The 23,387-nt window shown below is 42.8% G+C and overlaps 1 protein-coding gene across 12 annotated transcripts in view; it reads right to left on the bottom strand.

Annotated features, from left to right (window-relative positions):
- The window catches only part of fcho2 (FCH and mu domain containing endocytic adaptor 2), a 59,088-nt gene that overhangs the window by 5,690 nt on the left and 30,011 nt on the right, over positions 1-23,387 (bottom strand). Inside the window, exons 9-27 of one of the 12 annotated variants that reach the window (XM_061061731.1) lie at positions 19,303-19,347; positions 18,111-18,180; positions 17,999-18,023; positions 17,794-17,850; positions 16,855-16,912; positions 16,584-16,759; positions 13,003-13,027; positions 11,264-11,308; positions 10,451-10,490; positions 10,263-10,348; positions 8,204-8,281; positions 6,517-7,035; positions 5,343-5,458; positions 4,873-5,005; positions 4,641-4,724; positions 4,324-4,383; positions 2,550-2,661; positions 1,385-1,540; positions 228-360 (exon numbers count right to left, since the gene is read on the bottom strand). In XM_061061731.1, the coding sequence (XP_060917714.1) occupies positions 228-360; positions 1,385-1,540; positions 2,550-2,661; positions 4,324-4,383; positions 4,641-4,724; positions 4,873-5,005; positions 5,343-5,458; positions 6,517-7,035; positions 8,204-8,281; positions 10,263-10,348; positions 10,451-10,490; positions 11,264-11,308; positions 13,003-13,027; positions 16,584-16,759; positions 16,855-16,912; positions 17,794-17,850; positions 17,999-18,023; positions 18,111-18,180; positions 19,303-19,347 (2,018 nt within the window). The remainder of the gene's footprint in view (positions 1-227; positions 361-1,384; positions 1,541-2,549; positions 2,662-4,323; positions 4,384-4,640; positions 4,725-4,872; positions 5,006-5,342; positions 5,459-6,516; positions 7,036-8,203; positions 8,282-10,262; positions 10,349-10,450; positions 10,491-11,263; positions 11,309-13,002; positions 13,028-16,583; positions 16,760-16,854; positions 16,913-17,793; positions 17,851-17,998; positions 18,024-18,110; positions 18,181-19,302; positions 19,348-23,387) is intronic. The other 11 variants (XM_061061733.1, XM_061061735.1, XM_061061734.1 and 8 more) reach the window with 11 other exon arrangements.

Genomic DNA, 23,387 nt, shown 5'->3' with positions numbered 1-23,387 from the left:
TTTGAGCTGCAAATCATGCAGAAGCTGCTCTATATGTCTCACAGACCGACAACATGAAAGGTGAAAATGAGTTTAATACAGGATATTTATATATAGTCAGAATATCAAAGAAAATGGTCTTTGTTGTTCTTTCTTACTTCCTGTTAATGAAGCACTTGGAGAAGGATGTTTTCAGAGAGCACACTTGAACTGAACGTCTTGTATTTGAGTCTTCTGGTCTCACTGACCTGATATTTGAGGATGTCCACGTTATAGTAGGAAGCTGAAGGACTCTGATCGGCGGCTTTCCTGAGGTAGGACGTCAGTGCTTGCATGTTGAACCAGAAGTCCTTGGAGTTCGAGTCACTTTGGGAAGGATCGCTGAATAAAGAGACAAAACAGTCACACACACACACACACACACGGGGGATTATCCAGATGCTGAATTATGAATTGCCCTTTAAAGCTCCAATTGGACGTAATAACTCTTTTTCTATCCAAGTAGCTACCACATCAGATGCAATGGAAACAAACATATTGTCTTTGGATAACTGAGTGAAACCAGAACATAGATTAAAAGAAAAGAAAACTGAGAGGAAGATTACTTCTTCTTATTATATTTTCTGATCTACGGCTGTTTTAAACACAGAGTTCAGTCAGGCAGATTGATTTGTGCCGTTACATACAGAGCTCAGGGCGCACTCACACTCAAAGTCCAGTTTGATGAGTGTGAGTGCTCCAATCAGCATCATCTCTACTCATCTTTAACATCACTTTTCAGCTTATCAGGAACTTTTCTCACATTTTTTGGAACATCAGCTTTCAGCTTTACTTCCCTACTTCTGTAAGGAAATATTTATAATGTATATATCCAAGTTATTATCACCATGTTAGTTTGACTCAGGGAGGAGGAAGAGACCTCTGCAGATGATTGGCTCTCTGTTAAATCTTCATGAACGATGAACACAGAAAGTTGATTTACACGACTTCAGAACTGGTCATGTATATAAAGTTGTCCTAAAGAGGAGCCAGCGTGCAGGATGTCAGGGGCATGTTGAAACGTTTACTGCCCGAGAGCTCAGGTCTACATTAGAGCTCTTTGACTGAAGAGGTGAAGGAGATGTATGTGTTTTTAAATGAAGCAGCTGTTTGATGCTGTGGGCGTGAAGTATTTCAGAAGAGGACACGGCGCTGTTGAGAAGCCGGCCGGTGGAAAAATAGTTCCCTGACAGCGTAATGATAGCTTTATGTCACATTACTAATTGAATTTCCTCTCACTGACGCAGACTACATTTCCTCACTTGGTATCACAGAGTCCAAAACCCCCACGACTCCTGACAGTTAATCCACCCGTCGTCAGGTCGTTTCCAGACGCTTCTTTTAGTACATTAACAGACTCCCTCACCTGAAGAGAAGCTGCTGGTTGGGCAGGATCTGCTCCAGTCGGCTGGTGTTCTTCAGCTTGAAGGTGAGCACGGCGGGGGAGGGGTTGGTGGTGAACACCTTGATGATGCCCATTGGGAACGACAAGGTCATGTCTCCGGTGATCTTCACAATGCACCTGTGGAAACAAAAACCACGGGAACATAGAGTTCAAATGTCTTATAATGATAATCTCTGCTGACTTGTTTTTCCAATTAACGAGTAAGAATTCATTCATTATTTAAAGGTTTATTTTTGGGGTATTTTGTCTTTATTTGATAGGACGGTGGATAGAGGAGGAAATCAGAGGAGAGAGAGACATGCAGGTAAAAAAAACACAGGTCAGACTTGAACCAGGGTCGCCCGCTTGAAGGACTACGGCCTCCGTACAGGGGGCTTAAACCCTAACCCTAAGCGTTAAGCCATCTGCACCCCAGACGTTTGTTTTTTCTAAGTATCAGATACGTACCAGAGTCTGGAGTGGACATGCACAGGTAAATGTTTTCGAGGGGGGTCATGTATGTCTTGAATGTTTGTTTTCAGAGGTATTTTCTTTCTTTTGGGGCTCATTTGATTTTTGGAGCCGATAGTGGACATACTGGCCCAGCTTTAACACACCTTCACCCTCCCTTTTCTTCATATACATCGACATGTTTCTACAGTTTAATAAAAATCCAGTTGGTTCAAAAAGTTCTGCATCGAGTTAAAGTCTTCCTCCTCTTGCGGTTGGCCTCAGCCGCGGTGGTTACACACCACCTCGCACCGTGTCTCCGCTGCATTGCTTCTGAAATGTTCCATTTGCTAATCCCTGCATAAATAAGCCTTTTGCACAGCAGCAATTTAGCAGCAGTTAACCAATAAAACGGCTGCATGTTTTCTCTGCCCCGGACTATAATCTGCCTCATGTAGGTTATCCACTCTGAAAGAATGGTGTCAGACTAACGCAAAACATTCCAACACAGGCGCTAACACTCTGCTCAGAAGCCCTTTGGTTGGTGCGTTTGGCAGAGTGCATGCTGGGTAATACCCCATGAGGTGCAGGAAACCATGTACTCTTATGGTTTTAGGGTCAAATATGGACAAAAATGTGTATGCGTGCAGGTCTGAGTCGGGGGCCTTTGAGCAGCTGGAGGTCATGTGAGACTCACTTAGTGGGATCAGCTCCTTTGAAGTAAGCATTAACCGATTCTGTGAAGGCCACGGCAATGGGCAAAGCATCTTGGGATGCCAGGGTCACAGGGCTGGGACCGCGAGATGTCCCTGAGAAGGAGAGAGAAAGAGTTTAAGGTTTTCGGCTTGCAGGTCAGACTTTTATTACAGTCAAAGTATGAAGGTTGGATCATGCAGAGATGCATCGAATCGTTGTGTTATTACATTTCAGCAAGACAGGAATGCATTCTGAGTCAGCACATTCTGTTAATCGTGGGGAAAAGCTGAAATTTAGGCTTTGATATACAAACAGAAACAAAGCACTCCACTTAAAGAAGCTCGAGCAAAAACATGTTCTGCATTTTATTTTGAAAATCGTCAGTAAATTGATAAAATGCTGTAAATGTTCTGCTTCTCAGATATTTATTTTTGCTAATGGATTAAGGGTTTGTCCATCTAGCCTTTTTTTTCTCTAAGAGCCAGCGTCTTTTTTCAATTGTTTTCAATGTGTAGAGCGTTCGCAGCAGCAGATGGCCGCCCAGAGAAAAAGCGCAGCGTCCAGCATCTTTTTTTCGAGCACTCCGCTGTTTTTGTGAAGCCGCTCCGAGCACTCAAGATGAAAATCTTTCAACTTTTCAGAAAGGCGCTGTTGACGTCACCGGCGCTCTTTTCCAAACGTAAGATATTCCCTGTAATTTTGCCTCGATCTCAAAGCGGCCGTTGTTGACAGACTGTTGTCATAGAGACAGGACAGAAGTGCAGCGCTTTTCTTCTCAGCGTACAAATGTTTCATTCAAGCCCTCCTGAGCGCACAGTCAGAGCTTTTCTGCATAAAAAAACGCTAGGTGGACACGGGACAATGCCACATTAGCAATATCTCTTCTTAGAATGGATTCTGCTTAGAAGCTTTTTCATGAGTAAAAGTCCTTAATTGAACAATATAAAGTCAAATGTAAGGTTTAATCATGTAAAGATGCATCGTATCTTTATTAAGAATATTTGTGTCATTAGATTTAAGCAAAACATTAATGCATTGCGAGTCAGTACGTTTTGTCATACGGGGGAAAAACTGAAATAAGGGTCATTGTAGAGGAGCCTCTCCAGGACGTATTCTGTCATTGTGTCGACTTAAAACGCCAAATTTCACTGCAAATTCTTGAAAGAATTGGAATGCAAGCTGCAATAATTGAGTTGTTTTTGCTTTGTTGCAGTTACAAGTTAAACATCTCACAAAAACCCATCCAATGATCTATTGTCTGAGTGAAATGTTCGTCTCCTGAGGTCATCTGCATTCAACTTCTGAGTCAAAATGAAGACTGAAAATGTGTAAAACTGTCATTAAACTCAAAGAAAATTAGATTATGCACTACACATGCCCCTTTTCTGAGCTAGTCAACTGCATGGTCACTGAAAATGTTGCAGGGATTGGTTGAATTTGTGTGAACTTTCCAAACACTGCAACCTTCTGGAGAGACTGATATAGTATCAAATCAAGACTCATTAGATGGTCAGAATATAACCAGACTAGATTAAAACAAAATTCACGAGTCAAAAAAGTCAAAACACATCATTTAGAAATCAAATATTTGAAATGTTAGGTGTTGATGTCGTTGACAAGAAGACAGGTGTGAGAATAAAATGTGAATATGGAGAAATGCAATCATGTCAAAGCAAGACATCCAGTTGTTCATCCTGCCCGTCCAGCAGGCTGGTGTTGGTTAGTTTTAGTAACAAACAGATAGGAGAGTCTTCTCGTTTGAAGGTTCATCATACCTGCAGGTGTCTCACATCGCTTCTCAAAGGTAGGCAGCTTCGCTATGAACACATCGTCCTCTTTACATCACATTTAAGGTGTAAAGAAGGAAAGAGGAGATAAACAAACCCAGAGAATGTGAGGAGAGATGATGCTGACAGTGACACCAATGTGTGATGCTTGAAGGTAAGCACTGATCTGCCTGCACAGGTGAGGGTAGCAAAAGAGCTAACAGGTGCTAACGATGAGAAGTGAAATGAATGAAGAGGAGACACGAGGATGGAAATGATGGTTTTTTTTAAGGGGGAGAACATAGAGTTTAAAAAGGAAGACTCACTTTGGCTTAGTAGGAAAAAAGGAGAGAGGGAGAGCAGCTCTGGCTCGGGGGAGGAGAGGGAGAGGGCAGAGGTGTGCTCAGCTCCTGTGAGGAGAGGAGTCAAGGAAGGAAGGAAGGAAGGAGAGGAAAACAGAACATCGTTTTGCAGAGATAAAAGCTCGTGAGAAGCTGAAGAGTAAAAAGTCCAATAAAAAAGGGAGATAATTAAAACACAGGGGCCGAGGATGCTCACCAACAGTGGGCGTGTTTGCAGCGCTGAGCGAGGCGTTCGAGGACAAGGAGGAGGAGCTCTCTGCCCGGGCGAGAGGGGCAGAGTTAGGAGGAGGGCTGGCGTTCGAGGTCTTGGGTGGGCTGAATGGTCGTACCTGAATGAAGACGGTTGAATAAATAAGATTATATTAAAAACAATGAGAGCATATATTTTAAAGCTCCTGTGAGGAACTTTTAGTTTGTCCACAGGGGGCGCCAAAATCCACACAAAGTGGTACTTCTTATCTCTTTGTCGCACACTTACCTCTGCAGCAGTGGTTATGAACACAAACACTTTGTATCTGGAAATTACCAATCTTGTTGGTGATGGTCATGTTTGCTTTAAAAAGGTCACAAAGAGGCAACTACATTTATTTCAGTCGTTTTGTTCCCTGCTGAAAAATTCCTCACAGGAGCTTTAAGAACGATAAATGTTTCAGAGATTAAACTCACAATTTCATTGATTCCTGTGAGCTTCCCGCTGGAAAGTTTGGGCCTGGACGAGGGTCGAGGTGGGGGCACCAGGGCTCCAGCTGTCAACGGAGTCGTAGGCCGGTTTGGAAGTGGCACTACACACACACACACACACACACACACGGACACAGAAGCAATATTTTACTGGTTGTAGAGAGTCAAACTGCATCGGAATCGTGAATAAACTACAAGCCAACAGTGGCCTAAAATATAAGGTACTGTATGACCACTCCACCAGAGCATCGAAACGTAACCACATTCAGCTGAGGCATGCGCTGCTAGCATTGCTAATGTTAGCCACACTAAAACCCATTTGGTACCGTTTGCCCTCAGACGGAATAGATTGAATAAATTGTACCCAAATGTGACTGTTTAATGAGTTTTTTCTTACTAGTTTGAATGTGAATTTGTTATTGATCAACTTTTGAATTAGTCACCTAGGAACATATACCTCGTATAGACATCTTTTCCAGTGGTTCTTGCTTAAGAAGGTTTCGTTTGAGGTACCTTTGCATCATCACATAGGTGCTCAAACCAAGAAGAAAAGGCCTTTTTTTTTATTACAGATCAAAATCTCACCGCATTGGCTGCACTGCTTGTAATCGTAACAGTCACTTTTGGCTACAACAATGCAAGCAGGTGAAGGCCAATATGCTAAACTCAAGGTTTAAATGGTAATCTGAAAACCAGTGTTTGTTGCAAGGTGGCTACGCCCCCCTTCTTATCTACAATCGTCCCCTTTTCACATGAGAAAAATAACCCAAATCCCCTATGGGTCAGGCTGAAGTGCAAACCAAAGTATTTACAAGTTCCAAGAGAGTTTCATTCAACTTGATGCAACAAACAGTCATGCATGAAAACAAAGTATAAAAACCATAAAAACAAAAACGTGTTACAGAAATGAAAATCAAAAACAGAAAACACAGTTCAAACCAAATGTGACAGAAAGAAACTCAAAGACAAACTTTGCAAACCAAGCAGTGAGTTGGATAAGCAAAACCTTTAAAATAAATCGATGTAAACACAAGAAAAACGTTTAAAAAAAAAATCAACTTCACAAATAAAACAAACTTATCACAGTTCAAATCAAACAAAATGTGAAACAAAAAGTCCAAACTCAGGCAAACACCACTCGCATCAATATTTATGTTACCATTGAAGATTTTGGACGATGGAGAAGCAGCCGCCATCGCCCTATCCGTGACCCCGGAGAAGACATCCGAGATGCCGGGGTTTCCGTCCTCTCTGCCGCCTGAAGCTCCGCCGCACGCCTCGGCAGAGTCGTCGGAGAGGAGGCGAGTCGACCTGCCCGAGCCGGACTGCAGCCTCTGGAGCTCCTTCACAGACGCCCCCGAACTCTGACGGCGAGGAGGAGTGACGTTATCACTGAAGGCGATCCACTGGCACTGGGACCAGGACACCGAGGAGAAGGCGTCCACGCTCTTTGGAGGGCTGGAGGGCGCCGGGCTGTTGATGGGGTCGACTTGCTCGGTGGGCAGGGTGATGGGGGCGCTCTGGGCCCTCGCTGGTACGGGCTTGAGTGCTTGGAAAGGGTTTTCTGGCGAGTCCCAGGGAGAGGACGTGGACGAGGAGAAATAGGAGACTTCTTTGGACTGTTCTGCAAGGCTCTCTGCGAGGGGCGGGGAGCGCTCGGGTTGGGGCGCCGTCTCAGCTGAAGGGGGGCGACGTGATTGACACAGGCGAGTAAAACTGATCAGACTTTTAGTCACACAACAAAAAAAAAATACAGAAAAGCAACCGCTCGTCAGTTAGTCGCACACAAGCAGCAACCTCATGAAACATGGAGCCAATGCAGGAGGTGCAAAAAACCTGCAGTTCCTCAAGTGTCCACTTGAGGCTGGCTCAAACAAACAAGGAATCCCCTTAAGCCCAATGTCAAAATATGCATTTTTAAAGCAGAAATAAACACGATGATAAACTGATCAAATGTAAGATGGAGAAAGTATTTCCAATATGGCGACCGCCATCCTTGAGCTTCAAAATACCGATTAAGAACACTGATAGGTGACGTCGCTGAGACTACGTCCATACTTTCTAGTCTTTGGTTTCACCTAAAACTAGCGTCACTTTGAGGAAGATTTTAGTTTGTTGTGTATTCGAGAATGAAAAAATGAACATCTGTTTTCTCCAAATAATTCCTGTCTCATCGCCTATCTTGGTATAACTATCAACTCATTGATACATTAATAGTTCTGAAAACCACTCGTACTTTAAATCAATCTCCTTAGCGTTCATAAAACTTCAGACTGTCAGTCGACTTTTGGCAAAATCAGACGAATCAGGCGCCACTATGTAAATCCTTAGTGGGGGACAGGCCAAGTAGTGATTATGATCTGAGCTTTAAACGATCTTTGGAAGCAAAATCTTACTTATTTGTTGCTACCAACACTTACACTATGGACTGTTGGTCTTTGTGTCTCTTATCTAAATCACCTCCATCATGATGACATCCACAGGAGTTATGTTTTATACGCATGTGTTCATGTCTTTGTGCAGTTAAGATTCAGCAAACCAGTCCAATATTATTCTCGAGGCTCAGAGAGGATCTGAATCTGTAGCTCGAGAGGAGTTATCTGTTGTATCTTTACATAAACAACCATGCACATGACGGCCAAACAATGCTTTTTTTAAAAAATGGGGAAAAAGCAACAAATCCTGATACAGTTTGCACGCATTTATGTTGTAAGAAAAAAACCAGTCGGGCTCACACAAATACTATGACATGCATCTGAGGTAAAGATAGAGAAAACAGCATGCAGAAAAAGGCTGTTGATGAGTTCTTCACGCTCTTCCAACAAGCCGAGCACACACTTTTTTACCTGCGGCCTCCGGCAGAAAGACGTCATCCATCAGTAAAGATGGAGAAGAAGGGATTGAAAGGAAGAGAGAAGCGAGGTCTAACGAGAGATGTTCAAAAAGAAATACGGAAATAAATCAAATGAATGAAGTCATGAAAAACAAAGCAAAAAAACTAATAAAATGCTAAATCAATGTATGAAAGTCCAATCATTGTGAGCGTCTTTTCATTGAAGGTGTAATCTTTTGAACCCTTAATGTGTCATGTGTGCTTTAGGAGCTGCTAATGCCGCCTCACTGTACACAGAGAGATTTAACAGGCTCTTTAAGCCGGCCCTTAATTCCCTCCACGTATCCTAATCAGGGCACTGCGAGCTGCTCTTTTGACTTTTAAGCCGAGACCTTTGACAGTAACGAGACACTTGTTTGACAACATACGTGCCAGTGGGCTTTATAGCCGACCCGCTGACCTCAACTAGGTGCCAATTAACTGTGGATTACGCTTAACCTAGGCGACGGGTCAGCGCTAATGTCACTCCGTTTAAAGAGGGGTGTCATGCACCGGAGCTGTGAGAATCGCACTAAGACGGCGCTGTGTGTCTCCAAAAACTTCAACAGCAACAAAGTAAAACAAACATTTACATGTCTTCCTGTTTGTTTTAGGACTTAGTCTTTGTTTAAAATCCAAAATCTTCAGTTGAATCGATTGTTTTAAAGCAGTTTTGGCCGTTATGTCGATACCAGCCAAGCTCCTGGAGGCAGTTTTACACTTTAAAGGCAGGGTTGGTCATTTATAAAAACTAGCTTGATTTTGAAAGTAGCATTCCCTCAGTGCGCCGTCTGCACCCAGCCCCTCCCCTCTGTGCTCCCTCTAAAGCCACGCCCCCTCACTTACATCCAGAAGTGGACCTCAGCTCATCTCTGTCATTGTGTACAAACTACGTCGTCTCATGTCTCATTCAGCGGTCAGTAAACTCACAGTTTAAACTCCTAAAGTCATAGGTGACGAGCTTTGAGTGTGAGCTAGAGCACGCTAAGAGGTAGAGAGCGAGCAGGGAGACAGGGAGGCGTGTGATTGGTTCATCAGATTGGTACCTCGTGGCAGACATTGGTTGAAGTTTTTACAGGCTTACAAACTGATACAGATGATGGATTTTCTTTGTTCCTTTTTCAGAGAACATGAGTTATTCATTTCTGTCAGGACCTAAAGACAATTTACACCAAAATCTAAAAAAAGTGGCTCTGGAGGAAAATTACCAACCCTGCCTTTAACACACATCGATTAAAGCAAGGTCACGTCCTGCTATGTACAGAGGTATGAAGGCATCAAATGGTCAAGAGTTTAAAGCGATGTCTAATGGGGGTTTAACGGTTTGTAGAGGTCACGGTTTGGTATGAGTTTGGATCAACAGGAAAAAAAAAAGCATCCAAAAGTTCAGGATGCATTTTTCTAAGTTTCTCTAATTTAATTTGAACTGACAAGTCGTGCATGTTACAGATTTGTTTTTTCCCATCTCGTGTTGTTCAGATCGACCTGCGACACTTGGTACAGTCTGTATTGTGTTTAACATAAAACAAATAAAAAATAAAAGAGGGACACTAAACAAAAAGCAACACAGAAAATAAAAACATCTCCAGAAATGAAAAAAATAAACTTCATCCGGCTCAAACCCACAAATAAAACTACGCTAACACTTTAAAATAAGGTCACAATATTCAACATTAACTAGCCACTTGTTAGCATCAACTAAAAGTTTGTCCTCCTAATTACTTCTTATCAGGGGTGGGAATCACCAGAGGCCCCACGATAACATATTATCAAGATACATGGGTCACGATATGATCAATAAGAAAAGTTCTCAGTCCATTCATCTCACTTCAGTCTTTTTATTTCAGGTGCGAGCTGTGTTAGACTCCACATTCACTGCTTCCACTAACACCCTTTATAAGGCCTGACTGTAACCCTCTGACTGGTTTGACACGTTTTTGTTCAGAGATGCTGTGTAATAAAAAGAGGAAAGAAAAATCTTTGATACTTAATGTGTGCAGGATTCTGGGTAAAATGAGGCGTCGGGGGATTACCTGCTGATGAGGACGCGGAGAGAGAGGAGTTTCCTGCCAGAGTCGGACTGAACGGATCCAGAGAGAGAAGGTCGTTGTTGGCCAGACTGCAGAAGAAGAGAGTGCAACATTTTAAGATGAAATTACCTCTAAAGAAGCTTTAAAATCGTGGTGAAAATGACGGCGGCCGTGCACGCTTTCATACTCACTCGTATGATGTTGGCACTCTGGGCTTTGCTAGCTCATCGCCTGCAGCGAAATGAGAAAAACAAACAGAAAAATTAAGAACCTGGAGCCTGACGCTGGAGTGATGACAGCGAGAACACTTTCACACCAACTGAGAAATGAAATCCAAAACCCCGGCACAAGAGGTTTTCATGGGCTGGTATTCAAACACACCGTGCCAAAAGTCATGTTCGATCTCCGTCACACCTTTCGACCAAAAATATCAACTGAGGTTTTGGACTCAGCGAGTGAGAACAACCGCCCGCCATGAAAAAGTGAAAGAATGATATTTGCAGTGAGATTTGAGTGAGAGTCCATGTTTTTTCTTTTTTTTTTTTCTTTCCTCACACAGGAAAAACTTAATATCTCACCCAAATCCTGCAAAAATAAAAAGTGTTTTTAATGTGCTGGTGACACTTTACAACAGGGGGGAGTGGAGTCATTCTGCAACTTCAAATGAGATCCAGCATGGCTTTCTGATTTTGCTACCCCCTTTCTAAAGTGTTACACAGATTCACTTGCGCGACCTGAAGCAGCACGTAAAGCACCAGAGATCAAAAAAAAAAAAAAAGACCTGATTTTAAAACCTTTAATGCTTCTAAAATCCTGAAACAAAATACTGCAGTGAGAAGACACAGCGTCAGTGGTGTTAGCTCGTGTCAGCTGGCTGCAGCGGCCGCGTGAAAGGCTCAGTTGAGGGGACAGAGATGAGGGCTGGGGGGGAGATATTTGGAGGGGAGAAGAGGAGGAGGGGAGGCAGGGGTAAAGGCTAACTGCTGTAGTGAAAACATACTCACCAGGACCCTTAGCCTTAGAGCTTAATGTGGACACTCTTGTGAACCCTGAGTGTGTGTAGAGTATACATCTATCAGTGCTTGTGAAAATAATCGATCTTAAATCTTTAAGCTGCACAACGGGAGCACAGAACAGGAGAGCAACTTTGAAATCCAGGAAAAACACTTTCTATAAACTTAAGAAAAGTTACAACATCATTAAAAATGTAAAACTATATTTGTGCTGATCTCAGCCTGTGGACTTTCCTCCAGTACTGAATCACCTCAGTGTGTTTTTACTGATGCCCTGAGTAGGCGCACATTCACAGCACCCTGGTGTTCACTTTGAGTACTACATCATGTTTCAGTAACACAGCATAAAAAAACTAAACTAAACGATTGCGACAGGGGGAGACGAGCATCTCCTGTGTTTGGTTAAAATGACAGTTTTTATGAATGCAGCTGGTTGCTTTTGAAGAGAGATATGATAGAGAAGTTTAGCTACCTGTGCAAGGAACCGTTTTAACACTTTTTTATTGAGACATGCTACACACACACTTAGACTGAAATACACACACAGGCCACTTAGGCCACAAGCAGATGGTGAAGAACACATAAATAAATACTATTAGAGTAGAACAATCCAAGGCCGTTTATTTTTTAAGTTGCTCTGTTGTTCTTTTGCTCTCTTTTTATTTTATTCTTTTATTTTTATTTTTTCCTTCCTTTTTGCTCACTCTTCTTCTCTGTCGTAGAATGAGCTAACCATGCCTGTATAGATGATGCACTTATATGTAGATCTTCTATACAAACCATATACAAATGTATTTATGTTCATTCTGACAGCTTATGTTGTTTTTCTTCAAAACTATCAAATAAAAAGTATTAAAAAAAAGAAATACACACACAGGCACTAACTGGATCAGAAGTCAGAGTGAGGGGGGGCTGCACATGAAAGAGCACCTGAGCATTTTGGGGGAGTTTGGTGCCTTGCTCAAGGGCACCTCGGCAGTGCTCAGAAAGTGAGCTTGCACCTCTCCAGCTACCAGACCGATTTCAAGACTTAGTCCGCACCGGGACTTAAACCGGCGACCCTCTGGTTTCCAACCTAAGTCCCTACAGACTGAGCTATCATAAAATATAATCTGAAAAAAAAAAAACCCAAGCTATATATATTTCAAATTGCTGAGCCCCCTACAGGTATGTTGCAGCCATTACAGCCTGTGTAAGAGCGCCTGACTGAAGCGATCTACCCGAGTCTTTTTTGTACCTTTAACAGATTTAGCACGTGTTAAAGTGTAGTCCAGGTTTACCAGAGCTCACTGAGCATGATGTGCTTCATGTAGGTGGAAGTACGTTTATTGCTGCAAACAGCATTCAAACACCAAAACGTTCTTTAAACAAAGTGTGCCAGTGTACAGATGGAAGAGATAATTTCTGACATGTCCAAACACAAACAGCTAATTTAGCTATAAATCTTATTTGTCACGCAGGAGGGAAACATCCTTCAAGCTCACATTCGCCGAGGAGAACACGTATTTACTTTTTACTCGGCGACGTGTTGGCTTTGGCTGCAGTCTCTGGATTTTCCCTCTTTAAAAGAAAACCTCTTTAAAAACAAGTCGGGCCAAGAAAAATCTCGCAGAGAAGTTGTTCAGTTGACCCCCCTACTCCCCCCCTCCTCCCTCCTCCTCCCCCCTCCCCCCGCTGCTTTTTACAGTTATACAGCAACTTAACAGATAGAGAGAGGAGAAAATACTCACTGGACTGATTCCTCCGCATCTGACCCTGAAAACACAAACACACATTTATTACTCAAACACGTATGCCAACACTCCTCTACACATTTTTAGTTTTGAGCCTGAAAATCGCAAAATCAGTAAAATATGACAGGACAGAAATGATCACACAACATACAGGATGAGAAAAAACTAAACAGATTTTCTTTAAAGAAGTCAAATGAAGTATTTTTATGTTATTCTTTGCAACTTCAAACTTCTCCAGTCCTGCTTTTGGAAGAGGAAGTCTGAAACATCATTTGAAGGTGTTTTTGCAATAATATTTGCCATCTCAAGTATACGAAAAAATATAAAAGTTTTATGGACTTTTGTGCTTTTCTAGTCGTCTGAATACTCAAAGCTCTTTTTTACCGCAGGTCACACCTACACATTCACACACTGATGGTAGAGGCTGCTGACCATCAGATGTAACTAATCACATTTATACACATTCATACACCGCTGACTAAGCAGAGGGGGGAACTTGGGGTTGAGTGTTTTTGCCCGAGGACACATCGGATATATATGGCTGCAGGAGCTGGGGATCGAACCCCCTAAACTGCCGGTTGAGAGATGACCGACTCTACCAACTGAGCCACAGCCGCATCTATTTTAAAGGCTCATCTAAAGTAGGGACGGGTATTTCAAATTAGCTCTTTTTTTTTAATCATTATATTTTTAAAGGGGTAGTTGGCTCAAATTCCACAAACAGTTTTTATTCCGGTTTGAAACGTTCTGATTTTGATGGAATAAAAACTTTTTGCAGCATTTGAGCAAGTGTGAGCACATCTTCTTTGGTGGAGCGTTCTTTTTATATATACACTGTATAAACTATTTTTCGTCTCAGAGCTACCAGACTGTTGACAAAAACAGAAATCAAACTTCCAGCTCGTGTGTGTGAGTTTCTAGTCTACTGATGTCTGCACTGGTTTCTTTCTTTGTGTTGGTTTGTGACCTAAGTGTTTACCTTTTGTGGATTACATCTCATTTTTATAACACACTGAAATAATAAAGAAATGAAAAAATAAAATGCTGATTGAGGCATCACTAAAAGACCTCTGTAAAACATTTCACAGGAACAATTTAACATGATTTTATTTAATATGAGCAAATTTAATGGGGAGCTGACTCGCGCCCCACTCTGAGATCTCAGGCGGCCCCGGACCCCAGGTTGGGAACCAATGCCTTAGAAGAGGGCGATGATAGGAGAGTTTCTGGCTTTACAAAAAACAATGCTGGATGATTCTCTGCAGGGAGTCTTTGCACAGCGTTTTTAACACCGACTTTTATAAGGTCAAATTCAGTATTTTTATTCTTTGTTTACACTTGTGCAACTTTTGCCAGTTCAAACTTCTCCCCTCTTTTTTTTTCTTTTAAAGTGCAACAGTCTGAAACCTCCTTTGATTGTGTTTATGCAATAATATATACTATTTCAAGTGTGTAAAAAACCACGAGGAAAATAAAGACCGACAGAGACTTCACGGGCTGAAAAGTATTTGATGAATTATTCCCAGCGGCCGAGGGGAAGTTTTTCCACTTCAGAGTTAAAGACAGTAAATCACAGGACTGGCTCTACGCTCTCACATACCTCACGTTAAACCTAGGGTGAAAAATTCAGCAGCGCAAAAAAACCCGTCCATCGAAAGTCCATAACAACCGTCAGTGAGGGACGGCCAGAGAGCGTGCCCCCAACACTTCACCCACTTCCTTTTACACACTCTTTTTTTTTGTTCTGGACGTAAATCTGCCGCTTCACACTGAGCAACAAAAGATAGGAAAGATACACTCCTGAGGGTCAGCAGCCCCGATGGAAACTTAGAGCATCAATTTCAATAAAGAATTTATTTTCACAAGGAGAGAAGAGGATGGGGGGGCGGAGGAGGAAGGGACACAGAAAAAGCGTTTAACCAGCGTAGAGCTGTGAGGCCGGGGTTTTAGTCCCACAGGCGCTAAGCGGCAAATGGGTTCAATTACGGCTCTTGCCGGCCACACACACACACGACTTCCATTGCTGGTTCAATAAAAAGGAACACCGCAGAGGGGGGAACTGAACAGGAGGAGAAATGAAAAAGGACAGAAAAAATGAGCACGGAGAGGGAAGAGGAAAAAAAAAAATCTCTCAATAATTCGCAGCAGATGATGAAACCCTCGTCACCACCTCGGATGTATGTTTGCACTTTAATGCAAAAACGTTTCTGTGAATGTGAAGTTAGAGAGAAAAGAGAAACACACACAAACGGCGGTTTGTGTCGTTCTGCACTTTTAGGACGAGAAAGTGTTTGTGGGCTCGAGTCTCGACAGCAAACTAAACCAAACAGCGAAGAAAAAAAGTCAAAACATTGAAATGTTTACTACACTGAAAAAAGTTAAATCTTTGGGAATGTCATGAATATAATGCAGAAAAAAGTTGCAACACTACGGCACCCAAAGATGCACTTATTTATTTGTTATGCGCATGAAAGAAGTGTCCTTTAATGCGTATAACAAATAAAAACAGCTGTGATGAATGTTTAACTTTTCTTCATTATAAACTTGAAGGAGAGAAAAAAATAAAACCTTTGTTTAAAAAAAAAAATAAAACAACAACAGCAGCAACTTAACCCAAAAAGTTTCCATAAATAACCACAAAAAAGAAGGGCGGCCCAGAAAAGTGAAAGCAAACAAAGAGACGAGGAAATGAAAAAAAATACACAAACAGCAGTGAGAAGATGAAAGAGAGAGAGAGAGAGAGCGAGAGAGAGAGAGAGAGAGAGAGAGAGAGACGGCGGGGAAGGGGATGCCGTGACACTGCAGCCGGTGGAGAGCGGCGGGTGGAGCTCACTAGACCCCCTCCGCGACACTGAGCGTGCCCTCTCAGCCACTCTGCAACAACACACACACACAAACACACACACACACACACACACAAACACACACACACACACACACACAAACACACACACACACACACACACACACTGACTAGGTGAATGTTTACACACAAGCTGTAGTGGGCTTTAAATTTTAATGGCAGCGGCTATTTTCTACAGAGGAGAGTGATGGTGAGAGACAGGAGGGTTGAATGAACGGCTCCATGACTGAGGTCAGCAGATCAGACCGTGTCCAGCTTGTTTGTGTGTGTTTTCATAAGTGTGTGTGTGTGTGTGTGTGCTCGCCACTGCTGCAAAGCGTTCCCTTAAGTGCAAACAATGAGGGCAGCGTGCATGTGTGTGAGTCTGCAGAAAAGGCCAAAAAACATCCGATACCTTTTTCAGAAATTGTTTCCGAGTTCTTGATATTTTCCTAACGGTTGATTCACTTCAATTTGAAGTAGAGGAAATCCCTGAAATGTGTGTAAACTTAATTTTGCACGTATACTAAATAAGACATAAGATTGTAAATAAATCACGCTTTAAGAAAGAGTGACTTGTTTTAAAGAGAGAGGTGTAGACTTTGATGGTGTCTCCATCTGCTCTGACACAGCTTTGATATTCTCCTGTTGCCCTCTAGTGTTGCACATGCAGATCACACTTCTTCTGCAGCAGCAACAGGTTTCCCTCATTGGGAATCTGCAAGTGAAGCCATACCGAGGTAGAAGGCGACAGGATGATGTTTCCGATGGAGGCTTTCAGCTCGTCGATGGTGGCTCGGTTTTGATGCGTGCCGTTGTTGGGCTGCACGGGTTTGATCTCCACGTGGAACTTCCTGGGCTCGTCTTCGTCCTCTGAGTCGCTGGACGAATAGAAGGAATTCTCTTTGGCATGTGAGCGCGTCGAAAAAAACAAAGTTAAGGAAGCTACAGGAACAACAGACGCAGAGAGACGGAGACAAATAACAAGAGAATGAAAAAAAGGATATCGTTTTCATTGAGCTCCGGTCTGATGCAGAAGCCCTCTGCATCCACCTGCGGGGCGTTCTGCAAAACACAAACAGAGCAGAGAGGAAGTTTAGAATCATTTCCAGCATGCACATGAGAGGTTATTGGGAAATAACCTACAGGGTTTGAAGAGTTGACTTAAGAAGGCATTTCTCATGATGTTTCTGTTAAATAGCATCTGAAGGAGAAAAAGGTCTGAGGCCTGCTGCAGGAGAGGTGTCTGCATTTCAAAATTCAAATGTGATAAATAATCAAATCAATACTTTTTGGGCTTATAGTTTAATGTGTTCTGTATTTCAATGTCTTATTTTAGTTAATTAAGTTCTTAAAGTGATCTTACTATCTGATCAGACATTAAGGAAACATGCTGTGTTGAAGTGCTGGCTTCTCTGACAACAATGCAGCAGCCAGTATGTCCTCCTTCTAACTTCAGATTCTGCTCCTGAATGCTCTGGATTTGATTGGACCAGAGAAGGTAGGCGCTTTTAAGACGACATATCGTATCGCATCTCACCGTACCATATCATATTGTATCAAATTATTCATACATGATTAAATGCATGAATTAAAATATTTACCAATATTATAAAAGTAGAGGTTGGGTAAAAATATTACCTTTCTGTGTGTGTGTGTGTGTGTGTGCGTGTGCGTGTGTGTGTATGTGTGTGTGTGTCTGTGTTGTGTGTGTGTGTTTGTTCAGTGTTGTGTGTGTGTGTTTATATGTGTGTGTGTGTGTGTGTGTGTGTGTGTGTGTGTGTGTGTGTGTGTGTGTGTGTGTGTGTGTGTGTTCAGTGTTGTTTCTGTTGTGTTGTGTGTGTGTATGGTGTGTGTGTGTGTGTGTGTGTGTGTGTGTGTGTGTGTGTGTGTGTGTGTGTGTATGGTGTGTGTGTGTGTGTTTCCGGCTGTATTGGCTCACTCACAGCGTTCTGGATGTCTATGGAGCCGTAGTATCCGGGGGGAGCACCGTTGGCAGTGTTCTACACAACAGAGAGAAATGAATGAATGAACAAATGTAGAAAACAAACACGAGGGAACAGAGACTCTCTCTCTCTCTCTCTCTCTCTGAGAGGGGACGAGAGAGTCAAGAAGAAGAGTCGCAGAGAAGAACTGAAGATTTATACTCACAGCAGCTTCAACTTCTGTCGACTCCCTGCAAGACAAAGTGTCACATGATGAATGACGGGAAAATAAAAAGAGATGCTCAGATTCATATTAAAGATCATCAATGTACACTCACGTTGAGTCTGTGTCCTTGTCTTTCCTGCGGCCTGGGATACCAAATGGTTTTCTTCTTCTGGGTTTAGCACCTTAATTAAAAACAGATTAAGCCCAGATTTAACCTTTTTTATCAGTTTTCATCCCCATTTACTAAAATGAGTTTTAACTGACTTAAATGTGCTTCACCAGAGAGACATGCAGTCTGTGTTTGCTATCAGAGCGGATGTTTCTAGGAAGCTTAACAGCTTGAAGATGTGCAGGAGAAAAAAGATTAGAAGAAAACCTGGTTAAGGCTTCTCTGTCTGCGGTTGGCTCATTCTGCATTGTTGTGTTAGCATGCTAAGGTTAGCGCTCGTAGCTTCTCATTGCGTGTTAATTGACACAGAATGAGCGTGATCTACAGATACATATGTGAGGTCCAAATAATCAGTGAGTATGTTCTTCTTCTTCTCTCTAGTTCTTGACTAAAACAGCTTTTATACACAAGGGGAGGAGCCGGCCGTCCCGTCCATGTAAACAGCCAGCGGGACTCGAGCTTCTCCCTCATTGTAGACAGTCATGACTCAGGATACATTTTATTTATTTTTACTATATATATGTGTCAAATGCTGCACATTCTGCCTTTAACTTTTAAAATCATGCTTTAACTTGAAGACAGACACTCTCCGTTTGCAATCAGAGCAGATATTTCTGGAAAGTAGAAAAGCTTGCAAGGTGTGCAGGAGAGAGAAATGAAGACAGAGATAAGAGGAGCCACTCTGGAAAAACAAGTCCCACTTTATTTTTCTAATTCTTATTCATTATCATCAATCTGCCTGTCTGTGTCTGCTTCACTGTTTCAAAGCATCTATGTGACTGCTTATCTTTGTGTGCCGCAATCGTCAGTTTTTATGTCTATGTTACCGAGTATCATGTGTGTTATTTCCTAAAAGCCTAACCAAGGACGAGGTCTGCTAATAAGTCGATAGACATTGCTTTGGTTGCTTTTTAATTAGATGTAATAATGCCTACATACAGTATGTTGTCCCTGACAAATATACAAAAAATAAATACATAACATTTTTTCAGTACAGATGAAATGATTTGAATCTTTTTTTAAATCTGTTTCTCCCTCCTCATGATTGACATCTCACATTTGAGTAAACGTTGAATGCTGTGCCTTAGCGACACGCCCGCCGCTTGCAGCGTGTAATTAACATCTTTAGACTCACCTTCAGTGGCGATCGCTGCGTTGCACTCCTCAAACTCAATGGGCCCTAATGAGACAAAAAAAAAATTCATTTAGGTTCATTTGGCATGGAAAGGGTCACTGACCCACTGCTGTGAGAGCTGTGAATGTACATCACGCAATATTCACACACACACACACACACACACACACACAGACACACACAGAGAGACACACACACACTTTGGGAAAACACACAACATGCAGTCTGGCGTGCCATACACATTGTGTGTGTGTGTGTGTGTGTGTGTGTGTGTATACAAACAGGGCAGGGTCTGCTCCCACAGGGCAGACAGGGTCAATAGCAGAGTCAACTGTGTGTCTGGTGGCCCTCGCAGAGAAGCGGCGCTCTCACTCCTGAGAACACAAAGCGCTTCTCTACAGAGCGGAAACGCGCACACAAATCAACACGATCACACACCAAACACTTGATGATCGATTGCAGGAGGCTTCGGGGAGGGATCCCCGGCAAACAGCAGGTATGGTGACTAAAAACCGGGGCTGAAGCTAAACCTCCCCACACGGGACACGCAAATGCTCTAACCCTATTACAATAAGACAAACACGGGCGAGATTACATGCAGTGAAGTGTTTAAAGCCACATGGACAAATCTGCTCTGCGGGGCTTAAAGAGATGCCCTCTCCCCTCTCTCTGTTGCATGCCAGAAAAAGAAAAAAAAAAACAGAGCATACATAAAACAAACACACACACACACACACACACACACACACACACAACGCAGCCTGCACGAACACTCATAGCCACTCGGAATAATCGCGGCCCGCCTTGATTAATAGATTGAACTAACAAATTGTCACATCGAATTCCAACCCACTGCTGGAACATGACTTGGAGCACAACCAGCCTTTTTATCTCCACTAAAAAAATAACATTGCTTTTGGTTATGCAGATACGTCATCCAGAGAAGAACAACAACGTTTACACTTAATTTAATGCTCATCAATTATACACATCCATCTCTTCCCGGGCTCCCTCCTGCACGTCCCGGGGAACTGTCAGGCATCAAATGTGCCTCCAGAAACATCAATAGGGGTTTTTTTATAATGTACACACACACACACTCACACACACACGCTAAAAAGGAGGCTGGAGCAAAAACCAGAGGCAAGACATGCAATGAGGGTGCGTGTCAGTCAGAGGGATCGGGGAGGTTGGGCTGTTGGTGTCTGTGAGATGTTATTATTCTGTATTAAGAGAGGGGGAGAGACAACTCTGCAACACCATGAAACTAACTGTTGCATCAGTGTAACATCTAAGTTAAGTTTTATTTCTACACTCAGAGCAGTGATGCAGAGGGACGTAACAATACACAAAATACTTTACGGCTGGGCAATTCATTGAGTTTTAATTTCACCTGGAGCCTGAATATATCGGCCGATTTTAGAATATCCAACGACTAACGGTATTGGCTAATTTTATTGCAGATATGCACCGATATCACTAGATTTATTCACCAGTCAAACAGCATTTTATTTAAGCTTCATTGTATCACACTAGCAGTTCTCTTTCTGGCTGTCACCAGCAGAGGGCGCTATATGGATTACAACAATACACTGTAAATATTTATGGGTGAAGCCTGAGTGACGTCAGCCATCTGTTCCTGCAGGGGGCGCTGGAGGCTCATTGGCAGCAGCCGCCATGTTGGAAATGCTGTCTCAGTCTAACTTTCAGTCAACCTAACGACAGACTGAGAGCTGGAGCTGAGGCGGTTTTAAGCCTGTTGACGAACTGTTACATCGTGCCCACCTGTCAATCATGTCAGCTACGTGCCTAACTATGGATAACAGGTATCGTTTATAAAATAAAAAACGGAGCCGTTTAAAAAAAATGTATCTCGTACAGTGTGTGCCAATGATGACAACAACTAATCAGACCTTTTTTTATGCTGTATTCATGCTGTAAAAACTGCTTTTTTGCAAGTTGTGTATATGACTTCAAATCCGCTTCCAAGCGCATGTCTTTATTGTGTTTGGTGTCTCAAGCTTCCTCGTGTTGCGCTGTTTTACCTGCTGCATCATATTAGTTAAGCTAACTGTGTCGTTCATCAATGTTTTTGTCTTTTCCATGATGTGGTCACCTCACAACTAAACCCCGCCTTAGAAACAAGAGGATTTCTCCAACCGTAAAAATGTAATCTTGACTTGCTTCTTCCAGGTCTGTGTGGTGCCTCTCTCCAGCTACTGATGCTGAACGAGTGAAGTCAAAAGCAGGTAATGTGAGGTAGAGTTGCAATACTCAATTGTTTGTTTGTATCCATTTTTAATTGTTTTAGGAGGAATCGTTAGATCCCTAAAGATGCACATATGTTTCTTGAATTCTGTTAAATAGAAAACCATGAAAGCTCAAATTTGAAGATGATTTTTCTTTCCTAAAATGCACAACCTAGAAGCCCACGCAGCGTGTGTTTGGTATCAAAACAGCAGAGAAACAGATAACTAGAAAGCCTAACAGCGTGCAAGACGAGCAGGAGGGAGAAGAAAAGAAGAAGAGGAGAGGGAGACGGGGGCAGCAGCCTCTGGCAATATTTCCGATCTGCTAACATGCCTTGACCTGAAAACAACAAAGCTAATGATATTTTAACTCAGAACGTATACAGTAGCGGCGGCCTCTCCCCCAGAGGAATGCCGGTCGCGAGCAGAATCGACGCATTGTTTGGCGTGTGCGCTGCTGAGTGAAAAGCGCAGGGAAGCGGCGAGTCACGAGAGGCATGCATCACGCCAAGTGAAGTGGATAAAGTACACCAATGACCGATCTACTCTACTGTGCAATATCAGGGCCTCTTCACCGCCGGCGAGTATACACAGCGACGGCACGGAAAAAAAAGTGTTACAGTGTGTGTTTGTGTCTGTGTGTGGGGGGGGGGTTTCGTGCCAATCAAAACAAAATTGGCATGCTCGCTCCGGGACTCAGGGGAGGAAGTGAGAGAGGTCATCGTGCCACCATTAAAACAGGTGAGAACGGCAACAATATAGAAAATAGAATATAAGATATTTTATTTAGACATGCATATTGCTGCTTCTGTGTACAGTATATTATTTGTATATAACTTGTGTTTTTTATTTTATTCTTTGTATCTGTGTGCTGTTCTATCCTTTGGTGTTCTATACCTGCTGCTGCTGGAATCTGAATTTCCTGAGGGAACCTTCCCAAGGGATTAATAAAGTTCCTATCTATCTATCTATGTAGAAAATGCATCACTTTTAAACACATGCACACTGAGAAATTAAAAAAAAACACCAGAAAGGAAGGTAGGTGGAGGGGCTTTACTGGAAAAATTAAAAGTCCTGTTCTTTATTCAAGCTCTGGGATGTTTTACAAACGCTAAAGGATCGACGTAAGGCTCAGGCAGGGAGCAGGAACTCTTCCTGCGATTGCATCTGACAATATTTATGCACAACCAAACTGCAGAAAAAAAGTCCAAACAGCAGACAGATGAATATTACCTAAACGTGGGCCGACATTAGGAACTGTTTAAAACATCTCCCAAACAGACAGACGACTTTGTTTATACAGGGGGGGAAGATGTTTCTTTTTCTCTCTCTCTCTCCTCTCTGTGAGGGAATCATGCAGTCACGCATGACTGGAGGATGGTTTTTTAAATTGCATATGCTTCACATGGCACTGGGAGTGGGAGTAGTAGAGGGAGGAGGGGGGTGGGGGTGGTATGAGGGGGGGGGGGGAGTTTGCGTGTCTGGCCCTCCGCCAGTTGACAGCTCAGCTGGATATCGTTGAACACTCCGAAACCCCCCTGCCTCGCAGCGTGTCACTTTGGGATTGTTTCCGCAATAGAAAGTTTATTCAACCTCTCTCTCTCTCTCTGTGAAGGCACCGGACCGGGCCATCCGTTCAGCCATTTAATCAGGGGGGACAGACAGGTTATTTTTCTGACAAGGGGGCCGGGGCTGCTGCACGATCCCTAATGAACAGCTTGATAACAAGAGGAATTTTCTGACCGTTTTTTTAAGCCTCAATTAATTCTGCTGTCCAAACAAATGAGGGCCACCACTCCCCGGACGCAGCATCTGCACACTGGGGTCGCCGTTTGT

This window comes from Labrus mixtus, chromosome 17 (genome assembly GCF_963584025.1).
Source record: "Labrus mixtus chromosome 17, fLabMix1.1, whole genome shotgun sequence".
In the NCBI taxonomy this organism is placed as follows: domain Eukaryota; kingdom Metazoa; phylum Chordata; class Actinopteri; order Labriformes; family Labridae; genus Labrus; species Labrus mixtus.
The sequence above is the reverse complement of the archived record's forward strand: the minus strand, read 5'-3'. Positions and strand labels throughout refer to the sequence as shown.